The following is a 27,910-nucleotide window of genomic DNA, read 5'->3' on the forward strand; positions in this document are numbered from 1 at the left end:
TTCTCAGGAAATATTTTTATTAGCACTGTGGAAAAAGTGTGATGCTTAATGAAGTGTAGAGACTGCGATCACGGTGTATCTTTTTCAGGATTGTCTGATGAACAAAGTTTGAACAGCATTTGTTTGAAATAATAGTAATAATTTGTTTCAAACTTTTTGAAACTATTTTTTTAATTATAAATGTCTTTAGTGACTTTTTGATCAATTTAATGCATTCTTGTTGAAAAAATATCCATTAAAAACACTTTACTTCTATACCACTGAAGCAAGTTGCAAAACGTTGTTTTCTGTTGAATTTATACCATAAAAGGTATTTGACAATACACCTGGATTATTGTTCTGTAACTCTAATGCTTTTTATTTTACTCTTTGACTTTGTCTCCCTACAGAACACTTTGGATGCTTACCCATGTGGCTCTGATCACACCCCTAGTCCAATGGCAAGCCGGGTGCTTGTGGAAGCTGAGCCAATATTTGACAGCCCTTCTGTCCGGCTCACTGCTGTGGCTGTGAGTGTAAGGGATGAACATACTATTGCCTTTCTAGGAGACTCACAAGGAAACTTACACAAGGTATTAAAAAGTTTTCAAGGCATGAGTGTTTTTCCCCAACTTTTCTTATTATTTTATTTCATGCAATTTTCCATTATTCTCTCTTCTTTGTTGAGGCAGAAGTGTTTTAGAAAATGCTGCCAGATTTGCACTTGGCTGATTATTAAGGAAATTTAGCAGAATTCCAGAATAATGCAAAACTCATGAAGATATGAGATTCATTTTTAATATAATTAAGATAAGCTGTGGTGTGGTTACAAGCACATTTCTTTACCTGTTACAACATTGCCCCTTTTTTTGTAAAATCTTTTTAAAAAATCAAATCTAAACAGATTCATCTTATTTTCATTCAAATCATTTTCATTTTCGAAGAGATGGTGCTCAATATATCATTAGAAATTGTATGCACAAGTGCATTTGTTTTCATTAACATATAAAGTGCTGAATACTGTTTCAGACACAGGTTGTACCCATTTTCTCTCTACGATCTCAACTCTTCTGAAGTAACATGGATGTAGTTCCTCCTCACTGTGTGTTCTTCAGTCCATAACAACCCCTATTTCAGCCCCTCTTATGCCAGCCTTGTTGGCTGGCCAATATGATGCTTGTCAGATTTGGTTTGCTTTGTTATAATGCTACAAAAATTATTATTTTTAAATATATTAAGTCCTATGGTCTGTGTGGCACCAAAAAAGTGTTTAGATTATAATCCTTAGTCTTAGTAATAAATAAAATAGTAAATAATAAATAGTAATAGTAAATAGTTGAACAGGAGTATTCAATTAAAGTTCCAAGAGGTCCGGCCTCTATATTTCCTTCCCAGCAGAGGTCCGGACAATACAGTTATACATTTCCATCGGGGCAGCCGTAGTACTTAATAAGAGAAAAAATCCTAAAGACTCAAAATAGCCATCAAAGACGGGAATCTTGGGCCCTGAGAGCCAGTGTATGATGTCTAAAACATTTTTACCAGTATTTACAAAAAAAGAATATTCCTCCCAACTGGATATGAATATAAAAATGTTAGGTCAGATGTTTTATCAGGCTATTATTGTTTATTTATTTATTTTTACATTTAGACACCTACATTAATAGCACATAGAAGGCCTTGGGGCTGAGAAAACATAATGGGTGTGCCGGGTTTACCTCTTGAGAAAAGTATGTTTTTATATTTTGCTCAAAGTAATAAACTACTAAAAACAAACAACATAATCTAATAATCTCAACTCTCAACATGAGCACAAAACAAAATTAACTAGCAAGTAATTTCAAAGTTTTTTTGTCTTCCCTTACCATCTCTAAATGGTTTTCCAAATTATAACATTGTTTATTATGAAATGCTCCTAATATTCTGATTAATAATGCAAAATGTATGGGGAAAAAATAAATGTCTAAAGGCACACATTAACTTGTCACGAACCTGGTTTAGTTAAACGGTCGGAGTCATATGTATGACAGAAGAATAATTGTATTCTTCATATGATGCTTTACGTCTATAACGGGAGTGAGAAGCAACGCGCATGGAACAGAAATAGCTTGAATGAAGCATGTTTGGCTCTAGATAAGAATATTAGAGAATATAGCGCAGAAAGATCATTACTATAAAGTACTCTTAGCGCTTGTGCTCTGTACCTCCCGGTTAAACGTAGCAATTATATTCCACGGCCCAGAAGGAATGCTCTGCTGTTTGAATACCACTGCACTAGATCTTAGTATTATTTTTTAGGAGTATAATTTTTTATTTTAATTTCTTTAGAAATTTAGGAGTGCTATCAGGAGTAGTCTGCTCCAAATATTCTCTCATGGTATGTTGTATGTCTTTTGTTGATGTTTTATGCCTACATGAACAAAGCTGCAGAGGATCTTCTCCACTAGGTAGTGTTGTATCTTTTGTTACAGTCATTTAGCTGCAGAAATTTAGAAAACAGTATGGTGGCCACGCTAGTGTAGTGCATAGTCTGGATGTAACCCTATGAAATGTAGAGTTTTGACTTTGTGAAGTGCCTGATTTAGAAAATTTTTCAATTCCTTCTCAGTTTTGATCGGAAGTTTTGTTTTTATTTTATTTTTTTCTTCAGGTGTTTCTTGGCCCAAATGGTGAAGTGGAGGAATATGCAGTAATTTCCATCCAGCCCAATGCACTAATAAGCAGAGAGCTTAGGCTTGACCATCAAGAGAAGAATCTATACATCTTGACAAGTAACATGGTAACTATCACATTATTGAAGTGGAATTGGCAGTCAATGTTGTTACCTGTTGACAAAGTAGTTCTGGTCAGTAATGGATGGAGAGGAAAAAAAAGCATACACTGAAAAAAAACTGAACAAAAACCTTATGTTAAAGTGATAGTCCACCCAAAAATGAAAATTATGTCAGTAGTTATTCACCCTCATGTCGATTTAAACCTGTATGACTTTCTTCTGTGTAACAAAGTGGATATTTTGAAGAATGTTGGTATCCAAATAGTTTTGGTTTCCATTGACTTCCACTTTATGGTCAAAACATATAATAGAAGACATTGTGACATCTGTCTGTCTGTCTGTCTGTCTGTCTGTCTCTCTCTCTCTCTCTCTGCTGGCTGTTTTTATTTGACTTTTTTTTTTTTTACTTTGCTTACACAGCTAGAGAAGAGGCCTGTAGCAGAGTGTGAAAAGCATTTGGATTGTCAGTCCTGTCTGTTGGCTCATGATCCATATTGTGGCTGGTGTGTTCTTGAGGGGAAGTAAGTTCCTATTTTGAAAACAACCTCATATTCAGAATGCTTTGATTTGAATAGTTGGTTACTTGAACTTGAACATTGTGTCTTTGTGCATCAGGTGTGGCCCTCGTAGTGAGTGTGTGCGTGGGGATCAGAAAGATCAGTGGCTGTGGAGCTTTGACATGGAGCAACAATGCCTGAGTGTCAAGTTTCTCAATCCATCCAACATAAGCCGAGAGGAGAGGCGAAATGTGCGTTTCACATATTAACACATATTAAATAAAAAAAATCCAGCTCAAAAAGTTAATTCAGTTCCAAACACTGCATCATAATAAAATACAAAATACATATATTTGTATAAGTCTGATTTGCTACAATGAACGTGGTTGTGCACAGAAACAATCAAAACCATTTTCTTTAAAAGGGTCATCATCGGATGCCCATTTTCCTCAAGTTGGTATGAATCTTTAGGGTCTTCATGTAAAGTCTGTAACATACTTTGGTTAAAATTCCTCAATGTTTGTGTAAAACAACACCCCTTTTACCTAGTCAAACACAGCTCTGTTCACAGCAACCTGTTTCGGTGCATGTCTCTTTAAATGATAATGAACTACTGCACACCCCACCCCTTTCTTCCGTGGGGCGTGTAGACACAAGACACGTGAAGTGTACAACTGGCTGATGACTGAAATATGCTAATATGGGACAGTCCGTCAGCGGTCGTGGGTGGAGCATTTATCAAAATTAAAATGGCTTGATTTATTGAGAATGTTTAGGCTTTTTGAGGATTAAAAAAAAGGAGTGAATGGATTTTTATCATTGTAGGGTGGTTGTCCACACTCTGCCAAGACACATTTATATGCAAACTGAGTTGCGTATTTTGCATCCGATGACCCCTTTAAAAGCATAAAATTATTCCTTACAGATCCCATTTAAGTTCCATCTCTCTCTCACTTTATTTTTTTCTCCTTTTAGATATCTTTATCCATCCCTGGTCTTCCCAGTCTGGAGCGAGGAGAGTTTTACTCTTGTGTCTTCTATGACAGGTCAAGTTTGGCTGTTGTAACAGAGACTGGTGTCACCTGCTCTTCTCCAGACATATATACATTGCCATCTGTGCCACCGGGTCAAGGTGAGGGTATTGCCAGATAAATAATCAGGTTTATGTATTTATAACACTTTTGTTTTGACACAGGAGGCCTGGCCAGTAAAACATAATATTATAAACAAACATTGTTTTTCATAAGCCATTAAAAGTGTCCTCCATTTGACACAGAAACACTTGATTCGGTACTCCGTTTTGAGCATGACAGTGTAAAAGAGACAGGTAGAAGTGTTAAGATGGGTTACATAGACCTTAGTTACGCGCCATATTAAATTGAACACTGATGAAAACAATGGCTGTTAGGGGTAGACTTTGCAATGGCAAGCACTGTATGAAGGTCATAGTTCATGTAATTTTCGCAACTTTCATAACCTTTTTATGGAGTTTTTTTTCTTCTTAGAAAGACATTTCATCAGCTGGACGATAGGTGTTATTAAACAACAGGACAATCAATTGAACGCAATGTACTTCTATCCCTCACAGCCTCGTTTTCATTCCTGTCAAAAATTAAACATGATTAAGATCTATTGCTTGAACTTCCAAAATATGTTAAGTATTAAAGGAATATTTTACCCTAAAATGAAAATTAAGTCGTTATTTACTGTTGTTCTAATGCAGTATGCAGTCTTTCTTTTTTGGACCACAAAGGAGAATTTTTAAAAACTTTCAAGCTTTTAAAAAAAGATGCAAAAGTAACACAGCATTGTCCCATGTGACACATGCATATATTCTAAGTGTTTTGGGGGTATACCATAGGGTTTGGTGGAAAATGTATTATAAATATATAATAATGTATAAATAATGTATTATTTAATGAAAATTTTGACCTTGGTCATTGGTCTTCCATCCTCAACTGCACGTTTGTGAGACTTTATTAGTGCCGCAGTTCACTCTGACTTGCCCTGCAAAAGCACACAATTTTTGCTATGAATATAGTCTCAGATGCTGACATGGCATTAAAAAGCTATACTACTATTACTCAAGTTTAATAAAACCACAGCATGAAATACAACACCTAGAAATCCAAAAAATATCTGTGTACTTTCTTCACTGAATTCATGTCTCCGGACAAGAACTCCATTTGTCTGATGACAGTCGGAATAACATTCGACAGATGTGAATGCAGTAACTTCTTGTTGTGACAAACAAAGTGGATATATTAACCCCAGAGAAGAAAGTACATGGTTTGTATTTCATGTGGTGTTTTTATTAATCTTGATTTCTCACAACTTTTGTTGTGCTTTTTCTGGGCGAGGCAGGGTGAACTGCGGTGCTAATAAAGTGTCATGAACACAATGTGAGCACAGAAGACTAACGGCCAAGGTCAGGACCATTCTGTGATACTTTTGCGTCTTTTTTTAAAAGCTTGATGCTGGTCGCTATTCACTTCAGTTTTATGGACAGGTGTATTTGGGACATTTTTTAAAAATGTACCTTTTGTGGTCAGAGAAAGAAAGAAGTACTAACGGCATTAGAACAACACCAGGGTGAGTAAATTATGACTTCATTTTTATTTTAGGATGAACTATCCACTTTAATGTCACTTTTCCTATCCCATTTCACAAACTACTAACTGAAATCAATCAATCCTTCATATCTGCTAGATGAAATCCAAGCAAGTTCAAACCTAGCTTTAGTATTTGTGTCGACAAAGAGCAAGCAGTGAGACACAAACGATAAGATGGAAGTGAAAAAAAAAAAAAAACGGTCACTGCTCTGTAACAATCATGACTCTACATGAACTGTACTTGCTAAAATCTTCTTCTTTCCTCTGAATCAGATTTTTTTACAGTCACTCTGTCTCTACGGTTCCATGATGTTGTTGTGACTTCCCGGGAATTCACGTTTTATGATTGCACAGCAGTTAAACAGCTTGCGGGAAGCATGCCGTGAGTTGCAAACACGTATTGTGGGCACAAACAGAATTCTACCCATGTCAATGTAAAATCCACTGTTGCACAGTCCCTAAGTTTTAATTTCTTTTAATCATACTCAGAGTTTTTATATATTTGTTTTATTAAAAACACTATCTTCAGTTAATGATTTTGGATCCAATTAATCCTTCCTTCCTTCCTTCCTTGCTTTCTTTCGCAGATGCCATGGTTGTGTGCAGAGTGACTGGGGATGCAATTGGTGCGTGAAGCAACATATGTGTACCCACAAGGCTGCGTGCGATGAGGGACCAATAATCTATAATGAACATGTAAGTCATTACATCACCTGCTGTACTTTCTCTCTCTCTTTGTTGTACGGTGAAAATTACGTGTGTAAAATTTGAGAACAGTGTTTCCTACAGAATTCTGTTAACCCCCCACAAATAATTGGGCCAAACTACAAATAATTAGTGAACAAAAATACATTTTACCAATTCATTAAAAGAACCAGGAGGCAGATTAAATTATTCTTAACATATATTTTCTTATTTTCACAATACATTTTTTTAATGTAAAATTTACACATTTTACATTGAGGTGAGGTGCTTGCTAACTCCAGAATGGGTTCAAATAATTCAAATTTACAAGTTTAAAGTTTTGAATGTGTTGTGTTGTGTTCAGACGAAACTGCATGACATTTTATTCTAATGAAAAAATATTCTGAAGAAACTATTTGAGAATTTTAAAGAATATTTTATGTTTATTTAGAATATATATCTTCAATAAATTCATTTGTGAATCCGGCCCATAATCCCAGAAGAGTCATTCACTTATGAATCTGACTACACTAGTCGAACTGTATTTATGTCTTTGAGTGCAGCCAACAAAGACAATGCAATTATAGGAGCATGGGTTATACATGGGTTCTATTGTCTGGGAAAGCAAAAGTAACTGATATGACCCTGAATGCAATTTAAGTTGCTTTGGATAAAAGCATGTTAAATTCATGAATTTAAAGTCCCCCTGTAGTCAATAGTTTTATCTTGCCTTAAAACTCTTTATTTTACCTAAACTCATCTTTGATCACAAATTACATTTAAATGCTTTTGCCTGTGAAAATGCCTGTGAAAATAATCTGTTCATGTCTACAAGTCAATGTATCAGAATGGTAATGTATTTTATGTATTGTATGTATTTTATGTATGTAATGATAATTTATATGATTAGCCTTTGGCTTGACCTACAGTATGTTATCAAACAACTAATAATTTGTTGCTAATGTTACACAAATCATGTTCCCTTTCACCATTTCATAGTCAGACAGCTGCCTTCTGTCAGTATCCTTAGAAACCCTTTGAACAATTTATAACGTCAGTGGAGAAAGGCATATAGTTAATCAAAACATCGTAATATACATCATATACACTCACCTAAAGGATTATTAGGAACACCTGTTCAATTTCTCATTAATGCAATTATCTAATCAACCAATCACATGGTAGTTGCTTCAATGCATTTAGGGGTGTGGTCCTGGTCAAGACAATCTCCTGAACTCCAAACTGAATGTCAGAATGGGAAAGAAAGGTGATTTAAGCAATTTTGAGCGTGGCATGGTTGTTGGTGCCAGACGGGCCGGTCTGAGTATTTCACAATCTGCTCAGTTACTGGGATTTTCACGCACAACCATTTTTAGGGTTTACAAAGAAGGGTGTGAAAAGGGAAAAACATCCAGTATGCGGCAGTCCTGTGGGCGAAAATGCCTTGTTGATGCTAGAGGTCAGAGGAGAATGGGCCGACTGATTCAAACTGATAGAAGAGCAACTTTGACTGAAATAACCACTCGTTTCAACCGAGGTATGCAGCAAAGCATTTGTGAAGCCACAACACGCACAACCTTGAGGCGGATGAGCTACAACAGCAGAAGACCCCACCAGGTACCACTCGTCTCCACTACAAATAGGAAAAAGAGGCTACAATTTGCACAAGCTCACCAAAATTGGACAGTTGAAGACTGGAAAAATGTTGCCTGGTCTGATGAGTCTCGATTTCTGTTGAGACATTCAGATGGTAGAGTCAGAATTTGGCGTAAACAGAATGAGAACATGGATTCATCATGCCCTGTTACCACTGTGCAGGCTGGTGGTGGTGGTGTAATGGTGTGGGGGATGTTTTCTTGGCACACTTTAGGCCCCTTAGTGCCAATTGGGCATCGTTTAAATGCCACGGCCTACCTAAGTATTGTTTCTGACCATGTCCATCCCTTTATGACCACCATGTACCCATCCTCTGATGGCTACTTCCAGCAGGATAATGCACCATGTCACAAAGCTCGAATGATTTCAAATTGGTTTCTTTAACATGACAATGAGTTCACTGTACTAAAATGGCCCCCACAGTCACCAGATCTCAACCCAATAGAGCATCTTTGGGATGTGGAGGAATGGGAGCTTCGTGCCCTGGATGTGCATCCCACAAATCTCCATCAACTGCAAGATGCTATCCTATCAATATGGGCCAACATTTCTAAAGAATGCTTTCAGCACCTTGTTGAATCAATGCCATGTAGAATTAAGGCAGTTCTGAAGGCGAAAGGGGGTCAAACACAGTATTAGTATGGTGTTCCTAATAATCCTTTAGGTGAGTGTATATATATAATATATATAATATATATATATATATATAATATATATAATATATATAATATATTATATATATAATATATATTATATAATATACATGTACCCGATTTTTACCATATCAACAGAAAAATATACAGCGATAACCTGGCTTCTCTTAAGACCCCCCTGCTTCCCAGCATAGTTAATGATAAGCTAAAGTCCAGCCTGCACACTGATGGGATTGGTTACAACATGTTTGTGACGTAGAGAACAGGGATGATTTTCAAAACTCTTTTTTGAAATTGTCTTTAGTAAACAGCAGTTTTAAAGGGAAAATACTCAGCAATGGTGTTAACCAATACTCAGCAATGGTGTTAACCGTGTTACTTTGTAGCAAAGTAACACGGTACAAAGTAATTCCTCTACTTTTAGCGGTAACGCGCATGCAACTAAATATTTTTATATATATATATATATATATATATATATATATATATATATATATATATATATATATATATATATATATATATATATATATATATATATATATATATATATATATATATATATATATATATATATATATATCAAGTAACGCATTTACAATTACTGAAATTTAAATGAGTTTGTTACTACTGTTACTCTCTTTTGTGAAAAATTAACGCTTGCAGACAAGAAGCTCAAATCTAGGCCCTGGCCCAGCCCATGTCTGACAGCTTATCAAAATTCTTGGCCAAAGTCCGACTGGAGTTTTTTTATCTTCCCTTTTACACATTGTTGCAGCCATTAAAATAGTTCAGTTTGTTTTGTTTTTAATGTCAAAGTAGTTATATTTTGTTTTGTTTCTTTATTAAGTTAATTTATAAAAATGTTTGGAGCATTTTTTTGTTTGTTTGTTAAATTAAAGTTATTTTAGTTATTTATTTTTTAAAGTGACGACCAAGCGGCCAGCTGCCAGCGGCCAACAGTGAGTTAACCCAAAGCTTTAGCCTCTCAAATCAACACTTGACTTGTCTTGCCTATAATAAAATCCATGGATATAAAACACTTCAAGCATCACAATGTTAGTTTAAACGTTTAGCCTACTATCACCACCACAGTAAAAAGGCATTTTTGATAAGTTGAGATAGGGTGATCTAGGCGCAAACGAAACGGGCTACACAATCAAAAAAAAACATACAAGTTGTCTTACCTTACACCTCTACGCAAAATGAATATAAATCTGATCTTCAATTCCCACGCTATATGCACATTTAACGGAGTTCATGTCAACGAAAGCAACGGATATGAGCTGCATTTTTATTCATCAGCTCATTTCAAGATCAAAGACCACAATATGAGAGAGAGCGACCTAAGCACTGGTGAGATCATTTAGTCTCATTAGTTTTAATGAAGATGATTGTGTTTTTGAGCATCTGAGACTTACTTCACTTGCGGCAGTTTGCGTGTTGGCTTGTTACTCATTTGCAGCGATGCGTGTTGCAGTAGCGCCGTCATATCTGGCTACAACATGTCATATATATATAGCCTATAACATGCTCATATACGTAATTTTTTTTAACAATTTGCCAGGAGTAAAATTTACATATGTGGTTTAAACAACCAGATGCATTTACACTTGTCCAGTTTCGCCTGAAATGTTGGATGAAAAATTGTTTGTTTGACTGTTCAGTACTGTTCATATTTACATTTAAAAAGCAGAGACTTAAACGTTTCTTTCCCTAGTAACTAATTACTTTTGATATACAGTAATTGGTATATATAAAGTAATTCAATTACTTTTAAAAGAAGTAACTAGTAACTGTAACTAATTACTAATTTCCATTAACTTGCCCAGCACTGGTGTTAACTGATGAAATTTTACAAGGTTTGTTTTAAAGCATATTTAAAACACCACATAGACATATAAACAACATTTTAAGAAGCTTGATTTTCACCACAGGGGGTCTTTTTAAATAAATCAAAATCACAACTAAATCTTTTTTTGCAGTGCAAAAATATGCTTATGAAATTGTGGATATGGATCTTGGATACCAAGTTCATTTTTTAATAACCATATATTTACTTATTCATTTAATTAGTTGTTTATTTTACTGTTGTGTTATTTTACTCTTGGTTTTTTCTGCACGTCTCACTCTTAGTGGAAATCTGTCCCCACCCTACCTCCTGCAACCAAAGCCTCTAGAGCTGCATTCATGACCTCACCAGTCACAACACACAAAGTCCCTGAAACCATGGCTCATACTAAAACTCAGACTACTGCCACCTCAATAACTGAAACTATAACTTCTACACTGGAATCATTAACCTCTCCTGCACCTGTGAAACCAACGCCATCAACTCAGATTCCTTCCACTTTCAAGCCGTCTGCTGTGCCCACAAGTGCCTTTCTCCCCTCTTCCACAGCTGAGACCTTAGCCACCACAGTACAGCCAGCTTCCACACTCTCTCTGCTAGAGGAGATTCTCTCAGAAAAAGAGCTTCTTGTTACAGATATTGAATCAGTGGCTCTGAGGGAACCAGACACTGATGTGGTTACTCTTTCTAGTTTGGAAGCAGTTGTTAAAACGGAGTTGCCACCAGTCATCAAAGCAGCTGAAGAGCAAAGAATATCACTGCCATCGTCGTCAGTTGAAACCGAGATCACGCTCACAGAATTGCCACCATTAATGGAGCCAATCACACATGATACTTTGCTCACCAGCCCACCTCACATTTTGACAGAAACATTAAATTTGACAAATGAAACCCAAACTACAGCTTCACCTTCAAATCCAGAACCTGACGTGTCTGATGCAGAATCCAATGACTTTTCGCCTACATCTGAGAGTGTGTCACCTGCCATGCCTTCAGAGAATAGGATTACCATCACTGACCGTGAAGAGGCTGGTTTGGTTCCACAGGAAACTGAGGAGGTGGAACTGGTAGAAAACGACAAAGCAACATTTTCTGCAGCTACAATCTTATCAGGGGATGGAGAATCAGACAGTGATCCCCCAGTATACCTTCATCTCCAGAGTACAGACATGGATGCTGATTACCAGTATGACTCAGCAGATTTACCGGTGAGTCTATACATTTAGAATTGATACCAAGCCAGATTTGTCTTTACATTTATAAGCCAAAAAAACCCCTTTCTTTCTAGTTACTTAAGCTTGGTGAGGCTTTGTTTGGAATAACAAAAATTCCTGTTAATACTCTCATATTATACTTGATATTCTATATGATGACAAACATCAAGAAGTTTAATGCAATGTTTTATACAGCTAATGAAACTGGAAATGACTGCTCAGAAGTGTACCATAAACTATTTTAAAATGGCTATGCCCATTTTTGCATTAAACAATATGGATGGCAAAATATCAGAGGCCTTAAAATTAATGATTACAACAAAAGTAATATAAAATATTACATAATAGCTCAATTTAGTTATTTATGGTTAAATCATTGCCATTTATGTTAATAAAAGTTTAAAAAGTTTAAAAGTTCACTTTTTTTATACTATTTTTATATAACAACTGGATGTATATCAACTCTTTCCCCAACTCAACCTTGTTTTGCACTGTAATTCAACAAGATAAAAACCAAAAATTTTATTTTAAATCCGCACAAAAAAATTATTTTTTATGATTGAAATTGGCTGTTTACACTGCCCATCTGTTCCACCATATTTCTATTTTTATTTAAAATTAGTCATTGTTTTGTTGAATTAATCATGACCCAGTAATGAATGTTTATTTTTCTACTACTTTATGCAGAATTTGTACACATAGAACCCTACATGTTGTTTTCCTACTTCCTCGTTTTAACCATTGAGCATGTTCTTGTATAATTAATCTGTTTTTTTGTTTTTTTAACAGGCTGATGAAGGCACATTTTTCAACTGGGGGGCATCAGCCTGCCCCTGTGTGGAGAAGATTCAAGGATCCTCTCTGCTTCCTGTCCTAACTCAGAGAAAAATCTCTCTGCTTGCCCGAAACCTGCATCTCTATCAGGTAAAAACAAACAAATACCTGTTTCTTAACTAAAAATATATCTGAATTTAAAAAAACTTGTCTAAACACACTTGTTCCTAGGACCAAGAGCTAGAGTATGAGTGTGTATTGGTGATCGAGGGGCAAACTGTGGTGGTTGATGCAGATGTGACGCTGAATGAGGCAAACCCTTTGCTGTTTGACATCACTTGTCATCCCCACCAGGTACCGCAACAACACAATTCAGAAATAGCTCTACTCTGCAATGGCTACCAGTTTTGTTGCATGCGCCGATGTGTGTGTCATTGCTGTTCCCTGTTTCTCACTTTAGTTTCCTGTTGTCATGTATTTCTGTTCCCTTTGGTTCCTGTTGTTCCCTCTCTATGTGTAGTTCCTGTTTCCTTAATTGCCTTAGTAACTAATTTGTTAATAACAGGTGACTAGTCCCACCTGTTCCTTGTTTTCTACCTCATTGTCCTGTGTATTTGCCCCCCCCCTCCCTGTTTAGTTCAGTTGTTTGTCTGTTTTCGTCATTATAGAAGTTGGTTTGAATTGTTCTTGTGGTTCTCCAGTGCTCTAGTGTTTTGTTTTCTTTTATATTATTACTGACTGCTGCAAATAGATCCTTGCCTCTCCTGGATTAAACCAATCTGTCACTTCCCTACAATGCCATCTAAAGTAAATGCAAATGCCAACAACAATAATAAAAGATACAATAAGGACAACAACAATGTAGCAGTTTTAATTGCATGCTTCTGTGAGAAAAGACTGCAGTTTGCAGATGATATTGATGTGATCTCGAATTTTCTCTCTCTTTCTACCCATCTGTTCTGTAGTATTCCTATGAAGACCCAGTTAGAGAGTATAATGCCATGGTGTATGTAAAGAGAAAAGACACTTTTCATATTGACAGCACTGATCTTTATGGTGAGTATAATTCCTTTGATGATCACGGAAAAGTGTATAGAGCCTTTATTTAGAGGCTTCATGTGTGTGTGTGTATATATATATATATATATATGATTGATTGATTGTAATCCATTACATACCTTTCTATCAAATGTATCTGAAATTATCAAGATAAATTTGTTCTGACACGGTTCTTGTCCTATTTTATTACCATTTTCTAAACTATAGCAAATAAACTGTGGTAATGTGAGAAAATGTTGGTGTCTGAATACATTTTGGTTTGACTGTATATATATTTTTTTTATCAATAATGATAAGTTGAATATACTAAATATATTCATATATTAAAACTGTGAAAACATTTGTGTAATGTGATTTTGTTGCATTTTAAATTAAGCTGTTTGCTTCTAGTGATTAATGTTCCTATACAGTATATTCATGAAAATATATTTTTTCCCCTTACAATGACTTGGGTACAATAACGTGAATGGTTCAAAGAGAAATTTACAAAGTAGTAATAGAAAACCTGCATTCATGGAATGTTCCTTTTATTTTTCACTCCATTGTGGAACTGTTTAGTCATGTATGTGGCCTGATAATCTGTTTGTCTTCAGAGGTTGCTAAATAAAACTTCACAATTCTTTGAAAATCCAGTTACTGAATCTCACTCGTGCATTTGAATTGTACTCTGTCTGTTGTAAATGTGTTATCATATTCTGTGTGCTTTCTCTACTGCAGTGACGTTATATAACTGTTCAGTTGGACACTCGGACTGTAGCCGTTGTCACACTGCAGATCAGAAGTACAGCTGTGTATGGTGTGGGACCGGTTGCGTTTACAGAGGGTCTTGTTCTCAACACATCCAAATGACCTGTCCTGCTCCTCTGATTCATTTGGTTTGTTCAACTTTCTCAAACTTGACCAAATGCAGCATTCTTTGGTTTATATGCAGTTTGTAACTTCTTAGAAACTTTAATAGAAAGACAAGTATAAAAAAAAAAATCTATTTTGCTTTAGTATAACACTTACCACTTGTAATCGGATCAACCGAAAAGCATCTGAATGCCAGGTGTAAATAGGGCCTAGTCTTTTCTCTGTTCTGTTATTACCATTCTACCTTGCTCTCAAAAACAAACATTCTGACCCTACAATTAACAAACACAGTGTCTGAGGGAATGGAAGCTGTGTGCGTATGTCTGTATATGACTTGGAAGGTACTGAATGTTACAGCATTATGTACCTATTGCAAGGACAAAACAGTGATGAATAAATTTAACAGATTAACTCTTTCCGCCATTCACAGAATTTTACGTCATTTATGAGACAATGCTTCCCTGCCATTGACAGAATTTTTCTTTGTTTTCACTGTTATACAATAGGGGGCGCTATTACAAATCTTCTGAAAGAGTACAAAATCAAAACACTGATAAAAAAGGAGCAGAAACAAACAATAAAAGCTTATCCACGTTGTAGACTTTGAAAAAAAAAAAAAAACTTTAGCTTTTTTTAACAACCTACAAGTATTGATAAAAAAAGAAGGCATGAAGCTATAATTGTTTTGGTTTTTTTTAAGTTTAAAAGCAGAGGCCCTGTTCTTTCTTTTGAGCATACAAAATATTCTGGGGGCCATGACGCTAGCGGTGGCTAGCAAAAAAAATGTTTTAAACACAGGCAGGGAAAGAGTTTAGGGCCAGATTTACTAAACAGGCCAAATTAGCATGAGACAGGCAGCAATCCCATTAAAGTGCCGATGAGAGGGGAAAGTTCTGCGGGTGATACTGTTAATGTGCAAATTAAAGAACCGCTACAGCAGCTCATTTCCAGTATGACCAACACAATCTACCAAGAGCAGCACAAATTAGTACAGGGTAGCGAAAAGCAGAGCCGATAATAATCAGGTGCGTGTAATCTACTAACAATACAGGCGCAGTAAATAAAAAATAACATGGCTTGGCAAACAATATGTTTGGATAATGTCTTCCTCATTCCAAATACATTTCCAAATAAAACATGACTGTAGAAAATTCTCTCCCTTCTACCACATGCTTTCTGTTCTCTGCGGTGCCTCATCTTAGCAGAAACGTTCGCAAACTTTTGTCAAGCACAAAATGGGTTGAAACATGCTTTTTTTGAGCATTACTAATGGGACGAATAGTAGTGAACTGACTACTGCAGACCTTAGTAAATCAATGTTGCAAGATTTATTTACTCTCCTCCCATAAATTTGGTATCTGAAAGGGAACTCCGACAAAGACAAGGTCAGCCGTTAAAAGAAGGCACACCAAAAGAAGGGTTTGCGTTGGTGCAAGCTGATAGTAAATCTGGGCCTAAATGTGTTATATACATAAGTATAAGCAGTACATCTGGCCCTAAATGTGTTATATTCATAAGTATAAGCAATAATTAATGCATAATTATCAAAAGTAATCGTTCAGTTCAAATTACTTCTACGGTAGATATGTTTAAATTAAGGTAATGAAGTAAAGCGCTATGTACAGTGTAACTTGAAAGCAATATGTCACCTTGGATAAAAGAATCTTCCAAATGTGTGTAAATGTAAATCCAACATCATATTGAAAATCAGTCCTTAAGATGTTGGTTTTCTGTCCCTAGGTGGAGCCTTTGTCAGGGTTGGTGGAAGGAGGCATTGCTTTAACTGTTTCTGGGTCTAACTTGGGACAGAAAGCTCAGGATATCCTTCACTCTGTGACTGTTGCGGGTGTTCCCTGCACTGTTATACCACATCTATATGAAATATCCACCAGGTAAACACCATAGTTTATTTGCAATTTACTTTTTACATGGATTAAATAATATTTGGCCATTTGTTTTTTTTTTCTCCTGTGTTTTTTACATTTGTGACCCTGGACCCCAAAACCAGTCATAAATCACATGGGTATATTTGTGGCAATAGCCAACAATACATTGTATGGGTCAAAAATTTTTATCAAAATGATTTTTTCTTTTATGCCAAAAATCATTAGGATATTAAGTAAAGATCATGTTCCTTGAAGATATTTTTGTAAATTTCCTACCGTAAATGTATCAAATGTATTATTATTAGAAGTATGCATTGCTATGGACTTTTTGGACAACTTTTAAAGGTGATTTTCTGAATATTTAGACTTTTTTTGCACCCTCAGATTCCAGATTTTCAAATAGTTGCATCTCAGCCAAATATTGTCCTATCCTAACAAACCTTACATCAGTGGAAAGCTTGATGATGTATAAATCCCAATTTCAAATTAACACATTTATATTTATGCTTACTCTCCGTTTTATAGAATTATATGTACAACTACAGCCAGTGGAGAGGAGAAGTCTGGTCACATCTCAGTGAAAGTCTCTGGTGGAGGCTTTGGCCTGTCAAGTCAGAGATTCAGCTACCAGGTTAACTTTAACTAGCAATATTTAAAAAATGATTTACCATTTTTCATTTTGTTCAAAAACATATGACTTCCATGGGACACGAAGGGGGAATATTCTGACCACTGTGTGTATATATAATACAATGAAAGTAAAATTGAACAAAAAGCTCCAAAGAATATCATGAAGGATAGCTTTGTGTGCCGAATAGATATAATGACTCATATTACGGCCTGATCATCACAAAAATGATTGTGTGACTTCAGAGGATTTGGATACATAGCACGAGTTGTATGGATGACTTTTATCAGTTTTTTATTTTGCTTTTGTGTCCTTTTTGAAGCTTGAACACTCATTGTCCACATTCATTGTAATTGCATAGACAATTGTGACCAGAATTCCTACTTTTATGTTCTATGGAAAAAGGAAAGTCAAACATGTTTGGAACAAATGATAAGCAATTGATCTTTTTGTGCTTTTTATATATAATGAATAGTAATTTTGTACAATTAAATCACTTGCCCCTGTGCATAAAAGATGAGTCATTTGAACCTAAAGAAGTTCTGTGGGATATAGTCATGTTTAAGGTTCAATTTCAGCAGGTATACTTTATACACCATATGGCATCTTGTGCTTTGATGCAACTGAAAAAGGTTGGCTCTAGGGTTTCACCACATTCTAAAGCATTGTAATTGCCTAAAGTCATATCTTACATATTCCCTTCCATGTTATCCCTCCATTTTGTTTTGTTTGTCGTCTTATTATTATGTGCATTTGGAGCATTGTTCTTATGTGAAGATGATTGTTGTGGAATTGCTGTAGTTTTTTAGTTCTTGGATGCAGAATTTCGTTTGATTCTATCTCCTCATCTCTTAAGGACCCTAAGCTGATAGAAATCTCTCCTCGGAAAGGGCCACGGGCAGGAGGAACAACTCTGACAATCACAGGCAGAAATCTTTTAACTGGTCGGGTTACTGATATCAGTGTCCTACTAGGGAATGTGCCCTGTTTATTGTAAGTGCTAAGTATCACTGTGGAAAACTCTCTTGTAATTTGGTGTAATATGAGTGTTGTCTGTGATTTAGGAAGTTCTTTTATCCCCTTATATCCCTGTGCAGAATATCAGGTGTTCAGGTGGACACTATCAAGTGTCTAACTGGTGCTAGTAACAGGACAGGAGAGCACAGGGTGACTGTGTGGTATGGAAAGAATGAGCGACATCTCCATGGCAATGGCTATTACTATACCCCTGACCCCAACATCACACATGCCATGCCCTCTAAGAGCTTTATCAGGTGTGTGTTGATTTTTACCCGTCTTATTACATTTAGCAGATGATTTTATTAAGGGACAAGTAATGAATACAACAAAGCAAATACATAAGATAATAGAATATTTTTTAAATGTATCGTCAGTGAAGTGTTCACAGAAAACTTATTTATAACTTTTATTTTATCTTATGTAATTTTTTTTTTAGACATTTCTTGAATATTGTAAGTGATTTGGCTATTCTAGAAATGTAATTATGTAAATCTAGTGTGTAGGCCTGTACCTGGAAATTATTTTATGAAATTATTAGTGTATTGTAGTTGTAGTGGTGCTTGTAAAGCCATTTTAGCTCATGCTTAAAGTTGACATGAAACAGAAATTGCAGCCGAAAACACTTTATTTTGATGAATATTAAAGTAAAAGGCTTATTGAACTGTAGGATGGGGAGTTCATTTTATCCATATGCTTCTTATTGGAATGTGGCCATTGTATCCCATAATGAAGGCAGATCTGAATTGCATTGCAGTTACGTCACAGAGAGTATCATACCACAGAAATATCAAGTTATGACATTTTGATTGAAGATTTCGAGGTCCAAAATTTTATAAAAATATAAATGCATAGAAAAATTGTTCCCACTAAGACCAGTAATCTGAATTAATTAAATAAATATGGTCAGTTTTGATTTAATGCTGGCCCGAATGCTGACCCGTATTTCCAAGTGAAACTGGATATTGAATAGAGGGCAGGGTTTTATTTTGGCGCACCTCCTTTCCATCCCTTGCTCATAGCAGACTGACGGTTGGAGGGGAGTGGTTAAAGGATTTTCAACTCAAGCCGTCAAACTGACGTCATTTAGAGAAGGAACGCCATTCCAGAGTGGAAGCAAATTTTCTGATTTTGATTAAAGGTTACCACGACAAACACCTTTTTTTCTGTGTATTAACTTGCACGGATTAATTGTTCACCACAAGACTAGTAATGTGCACTAACAGAGTAAATGGGGCCAATTTTGATTTCATGACGACTTTAACATTTCTTCCTTAATGCAGTGGAGGGCGTGTAGTTAAAGTTTTGGGCCATAACTTGGATGTGGTACAGAAGCCTCGGATGCAAGTAACGGTGGTCCCCCAAGACTCCATTCCCCCCTCGAGGAGACGCAGGCGAAGGAGAAAAACTAGGAATGCAACAGATGTGGAAGTGCAGGAAACAGACTGTACAGAAAACACACACTGTTCTATCAAACAGGTGTTTTTTTCAGTTCAACCTTACTCGTACTACACACAACACAAACTGAAAATTCAATAGCAGATTTTGTAATCTATACTGTTTATAAACTGTATGCACAGATTAGTGTTTTATTCCCTCATTTAATGGCCACCGATTCATAACCCATGCCTTCAATTTCACAAAATCGTATTAAATATTTATTAATTTAATTTAATTGATCTTAACATAAATCAGATGTCCAAAAAAGGTGAATTATTAAAGGCAAATCATTAAAGGAGCATCTGTAAATGACTCATATGTGGAAAAAAGTATATGAATACAATTCACAAATTTGTAGTCCCCTCCTCTTGAATTAGAAATCTCTACCCACTGCTTCATTCAAGGTGTAAACAAACTGGATTATTCATAATGGCTGTACACTATGAACTGTTAATTTTGAATTAAGAACCATGTAGTTATAATCTGATTTCATATCTGATATGACTATAGTTGAGTGCATTGGTTATCGATTGGTGTTTTCTAATGTCATTTTGTCATAATGTAAATCTGTTACACATTTATTCATTTAGCAGACTTATACCAGGTGAATTTGAAGTGAGAAATTGAGAGAAACTTTTCATGTTCTAAATGAAGTCTCTTTGATTCACAATGGGTTTAAGATTATTTAAATCAATAACTTATTTGATCATGAAGGTGTTTTATTAGTATTGTAGATTAAAGTCTTTGGTGAACAGTTTCCATATCATCATTTTGTCTGAAATATTTGGCGACTTTGTCCACTTACAGTGTTGTCTCTTTCTCTTGTTTTCATTTTCTCTGTAGTTTGAGGAGCATTGTGAGGTGAAAACCTCCTCTCTGTTGTTATGTCGGACCCCTGGTGTAGATCCTCAAGTAGTTGGTGGTCATATGCAGGTTGAGTTTTTGTTGGATAACCTGCGCTTTGACTTTAACTCTGTCAGCCAATCACCTTTCATCTATGAGCCAAACCCAACCCTGCACCCGCTGAACCATCGTGATCCCACAAAACCGTATCGCTACAAACCTGGATCTGTCATATCTGTGGAGGTTAGTAGGGTTTTTTACTGTTTTAACATTTGCATCGCCATGACTATGACAAGCCACAAATATTTAGATCACCTCTCAAAAGAAGAAAAACAAGATATGTGAACATATTTGGGTATGTGTGATCCATATAAAGCACCATCCACTATTCAATCACTACAAATAGTGGTACATTCTAAAATGCTTAAAGGGATAGTTTACCTAAAAATGAAAATTTATGCTGAAATGCTGAAAATTTACATAATTTACTCACCCTGAAGTTGTTCAAAACCTGTATGAATTTCTTTCTTCTGCTGATCACAAAATAAGATATTTTGAAGAACCCATTGACTTCCATAGTATGGAGAAAATGCTATGGAAGTCAGTTGGCCCATCAACTGTTTGGTTACCCATCAACTTTTTGGTTACCCATAGTCTTCAAAATATCTTCTTTTGTATTCAGCAGAAGAAAGAAATTCATACAGGTTTGGAACGACTTCAGGGTGACTAAATGATGACAGTGAAAGATCAAATTCAGTATATACCTTACTGATGATGCTTATTATATACAGATGAGTAGATGTGCCCAGAATATTAATGCATTCAGCTGTCATATATTTACTCCATGGCAATGCTATATATCAGAACATTCATCCAGTTAACTAAAACTGGTGCTATTTTCATGTCCTTTGTATCACACTGCTGGATATCTCATTTCATACAAATTGAGCTGGAGTCATCTTGCATCTCAGTTATCAATTGTATTGAAAATGGTGTCAGGGGACTTCAGTATTAATATTACTGTAATATTGTTGCAGTGTTTGTCTTTTTGTTTGGTTGATTGTTTTGAATATTGCTTTAAAAGAATATACAGGTCTTTGTCGTAAAATATACGCCCTCAGGGTGATGCAAGACTCCTGTAAATCCTGTTGTCAGGATTTATTTTTCGATAATGACTAGGTCACTCAATTACATTTATTACCCACTTATTACTTAATACTGTTTAAGAGCTTAATCTCATGTTTCTTTTAACTTTTCTTGGATCCCTTTTCAATTATTTCCGCAGGGTGAGAATTTAGACTTGGCCATCTTTAAAGAGGAAGTAGTAGCGCTGATTGGAGAGGGGGTTTGTGCTGTTAAAACTTTGACACATAATCACCTTTATTGTGAGCCACCACCCCAGCAGCCCCCGCTCTCCCTCAGGCACGGACGCAAGCGAGAGGGAGCTGAGGCCTTTCCAGAATTTATAGTAAGCCTTGCGCCAACACCCTCTCAACACACACAGACTGAGGTTAACCCTGTAAAGCCTACTGTATTGGGTTTGATATGAAAATTTCTTAGGCCTCTAAGTTATCAATATGATCAAAACTTTGCTGAAAAGTCTGACAAATATGATGCCTCTGGCTTTTGAGGAATGTTTATATATACAATGATGATTGAGAGATATATATACTGTGTGTGTGTGTGTATTTATTTATACATTTTTATATATATATATATATATATATACAACCCCAAATCAGAAAAAGTTGGGACAGTATGGAATTGATTTCTAAATGTACTTTGACTTGTATTTCATTGCAGACAATATGAACACAAAACGTTTCATGTTTTGTCTGGTCAACTTCATGTCATTTGTAAATATGCATCCTTTCCTGTCATTCAGACCTGCAACACATTTAAAAAAAAGTTGGGACAGGAGCAATTTAGGGCTAGTAATGAGGTAAAATGGTTAAATAATGATGTGATTTTGAAACGTGTGATGTCAACTGGTGATTGTAATTATGATTTGGTACAAAAGCAGCATCCAAGAAAGGTCTAATCCTTTAGGAGCAAAGATGGGCCGAGGATCGCCAGTTTGCCAACAAATACGTGAGAAAATTATTGAAATGTTTAAAAACAATGTTCCTCAAAGAAAGATAGGAAGAGATTTGGATATTTCACATTCAACAGTGCATAACATAATTAAAAGATTCAAGGAATCTGGAGGAATTTCAGTGCGTAAAGGACAAGGGCACAAGCCTAAGCTGGACAACCGTGATCTCCGATCCCTCAGGCGTCACTGCATCAAGAATCGTCATTCATCTATAAGCGATATCACCACATGGGCTCAGGACTACTTTGGCAAAGCTTTGTCAAGTACCACAATACGTAGTTACATCCACAAATGCCAGTTAAAACTGTACTGTGCCAAAAAGAAGCCCTATGTTAACAGTGTCCAGAAGCGCTGTCGACTTCTCTGGGCTCGGAGGCATCTGGGATGGACCATCACACAGTGGAAACGTGCACTGTGGTCAGATGAATCAGTATTTGAGGTATTTTTTGGGAGGAATGGACGCCGTGTGCTCCGGACCAAAGAAGAAAAGGATCATCCACACTGTTAACAGCAACAAGTCCAAAAGCCAGGGTCTGTCATGGTATGGGGTTGTGTCAGTGCCCTTGGCAAAGGTAACTTGCACTTCTGTGAAGGCACCATTAATGCTGAAAAGTACATAGAGATTTTGGAGCATAATATGCTGCCTTCAAGAAGACATCTTTTCCAGGGACGTCCATGCATATTTCAACAAGACAATGCAAAACCACATTCTGCACACATTACAAAGTCCTGGCTGTGGAGGAAGAGGGTATGGGTACTTGACTGGCCTGCCTGCAGTCTCCAATAGAGAATGTGTGGCGCATTTTGAAGGGCAAAATGTGACAACGAAGACCCCGTACTGTTGCCCACCTTAAGACTTGTTTGCAGGAAGAATGGGACAAAATTACACCTGAAACACTTCATCACTTGGTGTCTTCAGTCCCTAAACGTCTTTTAAGTGTTGTGAAAAGGAATGGCAACGTTACAAAGTGGTAAATGCTTTACTGTCCCAACTTTTTTTGAAATGTGTTGCTGGTCTGAATGACAGGAAAGGATGCATATTTACAAATGACATAAAGTTGACCAGACAAAACATGAAATATTTTGTGTTCATATTGTCTGCAATGAAATACAAGTCAAAGTAAATTTAGAAAGCAATTTTTTTTTTTTTTTTTTTCTGATTTGGGGTTGTATATATACACACACACACACACACACACACACACACACACACACACACACACACACACACACACACACACACACACACACACACACACACACACACACACACAGAGAGAGTATACATCTCTCAATCATCATTGTACTACATACTATTGTTTATATATTTTACCCCATGATAAAAACCATAAAACTTAGCATTTAAAGGGATAGTTCACCCAAAAAGGAAAATTCTGTCATCATTTACTCACCCTCAAGTTGTTCCAAACCTGTATGAAGTTCTTTCTTCTGCTGAACACAAAAGAAGATATTTTGTAAGAAAGTTTGTTACCAAGCCACTTTGGGGCACCATTGACTTCCATATAGGGGGAACAAATACTATGGAAGTTAATGGTGCGCCAGAACAGTTCAATTTCCCACATTCTTCAAAATATCGTCCTTTGTGTTCAACAGAACAAATACATTTATACAGGTTTTGAACAACCTGAGGGTGAGTAAATGATGACAGAATTGTCCTTTTTGGGTGAACTATCCCTTTAAATATCATCTTACTAAGACTTATTATTTGGAGATATAGTGACAAACTCAATACAATTGAGGTGTTTCTCTCTTGAATATGGGCTCCATATTCTCCTATATCATACTATATGAGCCATAAAAGCCTGATGTATCAAATATGATACTCAAAACATATATATATATATATATATAGTGGATATTGAATTGCATTAACAGTGTTGTATAATAGTGTGTGTCTGTCTGTATGCAGGTGCATATGGGAAACCTGAACTTTTCACTGGGACAAGTGCAGTATGATTCTCTTAGTCACTCCATCTTTCCATTGGTGGCACAGATTGGGGTTGGAGCAGTTGCTTCTCTTGTTGCTCTTATTGTACTTATCATCGTGTTTATATACAGGTGTGTATAATATGTAATATGAAAGAACACAGTGCTGTGAAAATGTTAGTACCCTATAAAGAGGTTAGCTTTCTTTCAACATATTTGGACATACAGATATTGGATATATAATTATGACACTTAGGATGTACATTTGCTACCCGCTACCTATGGACAGTCCATCCCTGAATGCAATAATAATGCAATAAATCATTATGGACACATTTATAGATTGGTGTATGAATGGAACTGATTTTGTGTTCTCTCATTTCTCTTCTCAGGAGAAAGAGTAAACAGGCTCTGAGAGATTATAAAAAAGTTCAGATCCAGCTGGAGAATCTAGAGACCAGTGTGAGAGACCGCTGCAAAAAAGAGTTTACAGGTAATTTACATTTACTACGTTTAAGAATAGTCATAGGTTAGGCTGAAATCTAATCCATCAGATTCAAATGATTTATGCTTAATTCACAGTGGTTAAAATAGCAAATAAAATGATACCATTTGGAAATAATAAGCCTTGTATATTAAATATTAGTCAAAACATAGAGTCCACTTGTTCCCCAGCTTCTGAGGAGTTGATTTAATTTTGAAACACTTTACAAATGATTCAGTGCCTTTCATTAATTTTTCAAAACAGTCCCATATGTAAAGCTGACCTTCGTACGTTTGACTCTTAAACCTTCTCAGACCTGATGACTGAAATGATGGATATGACGAGTGATCTAGTGGGATCAGGAATTCCTTTCTTGGAGTATCGTAGGTATGCTGAACGCATCTTTTTTCCTGGACATCGTGAGTCCCCACTTCACAGAGACCTAGACGTGCAGGAGTGTCGACGGGCCACGGTGGAGCAGGGACTCATTCAGTTATCTAATCTCCTCAACAGCAAACTGTTCCTCACAAAGGTAGCTGAAATAATAAATTTTTCTCACTTTTGATCTATGAGATTTCTCTCCTAAATTTACCCATTACATTATTCCCAACAGGAAACATTTTAGAGATGTTTAAACCAGGCCCAGTTGTTGACGTGATGCCACACACCACAATGAGTGTATTATCTGAGCTTAGAACTGAAAGCATCTTATAATGCAATGCATCATAATGAATAATCTTATAATGTGTGTGGTGTGAGACTCTGAAAACACAGCGAGACGTGACGCAATGGCCACACTGTACAGAGAAAACCACAGTTGAAAATAGCACAGATGACACTAAAATAGCAGAAACTGCCCCTTAATGCACATTGCAGGGTGTCTGAATTTGGTAGTTTTAGGGGGGTCTGGGTATGTTGCACATTTGTTTCTGCAGATAAAACTTTGATACAAATAAAAGTTTTGCAAGAATCCAAAATGTTTGCAATTTTAACAAAATAAGTGGCATCATAAAAATTGCATTTTTGTTATTTATTTCTACATTTAGGATAAGACCAGAGGATCGTTACAAGATTTTAAAGATTTACTAACAGCTTGCGCCAGCGCAAACTCTCTTTTGCCGTTAAAAAACTACTGTCAGGATTTACTAAAGATACGCAGTGATAAATTAGCACTGAAAAGGCGTGGACACAGTTATTTTTGCTGCTGACATATTTGCATATGCATTTGTTTCCCTTTCAGATGCAAAATTTATGGGAGGAGAGTATTTAAATGAATCACGCAAGATGATTTTCCTAAGGTTTGCGCTTGTCAATTTACTGGTGTTTGTGTCATTATTTACCGCCCCCAAAAAAGCACGTCTTAAACCAGACGCTAACTGTTAGATTGCGTTGGTCATTATGGAAATGATCCGAAAGTGTCGGTGTTCTTTAATTTCTGCGTCGTCAGTAGATCACGTGCAGAACTTTCCACTCCCATCGGTGCTATTTTGGAATGGCGCTATCATGAGCCCCTAATTTATTCAAAAATCCAAGACCTGCTCATTCTTTGGTTTATCAGCGTCTTCTACATATTTGAACCCTTTCCAACAGTGACTGATTTTGAAATTCATCTTTTCACACTGAGGGCAATTGAGGGACTCATACAACACTATTACAAAAGGTGCAAACATTTACTGATGCTCAAAAAGGAAACAAACTGCATTTAAGAGCCAGGGTTTCAAAGCTTTTTTTAACAGGATGATCAGGTTAAATTATACTTATTTTGTTTTCTGGGAATCATCATTTAAAACCTATTTTATAGCTTCTGAAGGTCAGTAATAAATAAAAAAAGATAATCGTTGTGTATGAGTCTGTGTGAATGAATACCCTAACATAACTAAATGATAATGCTTTCCATCTTTTTATATTCATTCTCTCATGTTAATTTCCTAAAGTTTATCCACACTCTTGAAAGCCAGAGGACATTTTCACCCAGAGACAGAGGATATGTGGCATCTTTGCTCACTGTGGCTCTTCACAGCAAACTTGAATACTTCACTGACATACTCAAAACTCTGTTGAATGATCTGGTGGAACAGTATATTGCCAAGAACCCTAAACTCATGCTCCGGAGGTAAGAATGATGGATTAACTGACATTACAAGTAGTAATAGGAATCAACAAAAGTGACTGTGTAATTGAGGCTTTAATTCTCTTCTCAGAACTGAGACAGTAGTTGAAAAGCTCCTGACAAACTGGATATCCATCTGCCTCTATGCTTTCTTAAGGGTGTGTATTAAAATTGGTAGGATTGTTCGTTTAGATATTTTGTAGATGAGACATTTAGAATTGTTTTATTTTGATGACACAAATATGCAATTCTGAAAAATATGATTAGACGGTTACCAATGTAAAATATTTGAATGAAAGAATGTAATTAGCCTCCTGGGACCCAGCAAGGTGCAACATGTTGTGCATTAGGATTGTAAAAAAAAAAAAAAACAGGATGTCCTAATTAAGAATTTTTTTTTTTTTACCCATATCATATGCTTTAATTGAAATTCACTGAACTAGGGGAGTTGCTATTATAGGATAGTTGAGAGGATTTTAAACCGATTTCTTAGTGTTTTATTGAGTAGATTATCCATGTCATATTGTCATAAATAATTCTATTTCTGCTCCCTGTGTTCAGTACTCCGCTGGTGAGTCTCTGTACATGCTCTTCAGAGCGATTAAACACCAGGTGGATAAAGGACCCGTCGATGCAGTGACAGGCAAAGCCAAATACACCTTAAATGATAACCGCTTGCTGAGAGAGGATCTGGAATACCGCACTCTGGTTCGAATTATTATTATTTTTTTTTAACTGAATGTCTTTATTAAACAGTATTAGTGCATTAGTCTAATTTGTTAATCTGTGTTTCTGCCAAAAAGCATCTGTAAAAAATGTCATATTACTGAAACAATTTCTCCATCTTTAGCTTCA

At 36.1% G+C, this 27,910-nt stretch overlaps 1 protein-coding gene across 1 annotated transcript in view; it reads left to right on the plus strand.

Moving 5' to 3' along the window:
- plxnb1b (plexin b1b) overlaps window positions 1-27,910 on the plus strand; it is a 73,828-nt gene that overhangs the window by 30,441 nt on the left and 15,477 nt on the right. The window contains exons 4-28 of the mRNA XM_079840994.1: window positions 390-572; window positions 2,630-2,758; window positions 3,173-3,273; window positions 3,368-3,500; window positions 4,225-4,381; window positions 6,135-6,243; window positions 6,449-6,557; window positions 10,991-11,914; window positions 12,710-12,844; window positions 12,926-13,048; window positions 13,660-13,750; window positions 14,471-14,628; window positions 16,346-16,497; window positions 17,017-17,122; window positions 17,976-18,112; window positions 18,217-18,393; window positions 19,420-19,615; window positions 20,420-20,662; window positions 21,705-21,887; window positions 24,445-24,593; window positions 24,854-24,954; window positions 25,260-25,477; window positions 26,880-27,058; window positions 27,147-27,213; window positions 27,617-27,763. Coding sequence (XP_079697120.1) covers window positions 390-572; window positions 2,630-2,758; window positions 3,173-3,273; window positions 3,368-3,500; window positions 4,225-4,381; window positions 6,135-6,243; window positions 6,449-6,557; window positions 10,991-11,914; window positions 12,710-12,844; window positions 12,926-13,048; window positions 13,660-13,750; window positions 14,471-14,628; window positions 16,346-16,497; window positions 17,017-17,122; window positions 17,976-18,112; window positions 18,217-18,393; window positions 19,420-19,615; window positions 20,420-20,662; window positions 21,705-21,887; window positions 24,445-24,593; window positions 24,854-24,954; window positions 25,260-25,477; window positions 26,880-27,058; window positions 27,147-27,213; window positions 27,617-27,763 — 4,407 coding nt within the window. The remainder of the gene's footprint in view (window positions 1-389; window positions 573-2,629; window positions 2,759-3,172; window positions 3,274-3,367; window positions 3,501-4,224; window positions 4,382-6,134; window positions 6,244-6,448; window positions 6,558-10,990; window positions 11,915-12,709; window positions 12,845-12,925; window positions 13,049-13,659; window positions 13,751-14,470; window positions 14,629-16,345; window positions 16,498-17,016; window positions 17,123-17,975; window positions 18,113-18,216; window positions 18,394-19,419; window positions 19,616-20,419; window positions 20,663-21,704; window positions 21,888-24,444; window positions 24,594-24,853; window positions 24,955-25,259; window positions 25,478-26,879; window positions 27,059-27,146; window positions 27,214-27,616; window positions 27,764-27,910) is intronic.

The sequence above is a fragment of the Gobio gobio genome (assembly GCF_949357685.1).
Source record: "Gobio gobio genome assembly, chromosome: 17".
Lineage (NCBI taxonomy): Eukaryota > Metazoa > Chordata > Actinopteri > Cypriniformes > Gobionidae > Gobio > Gobio gobio.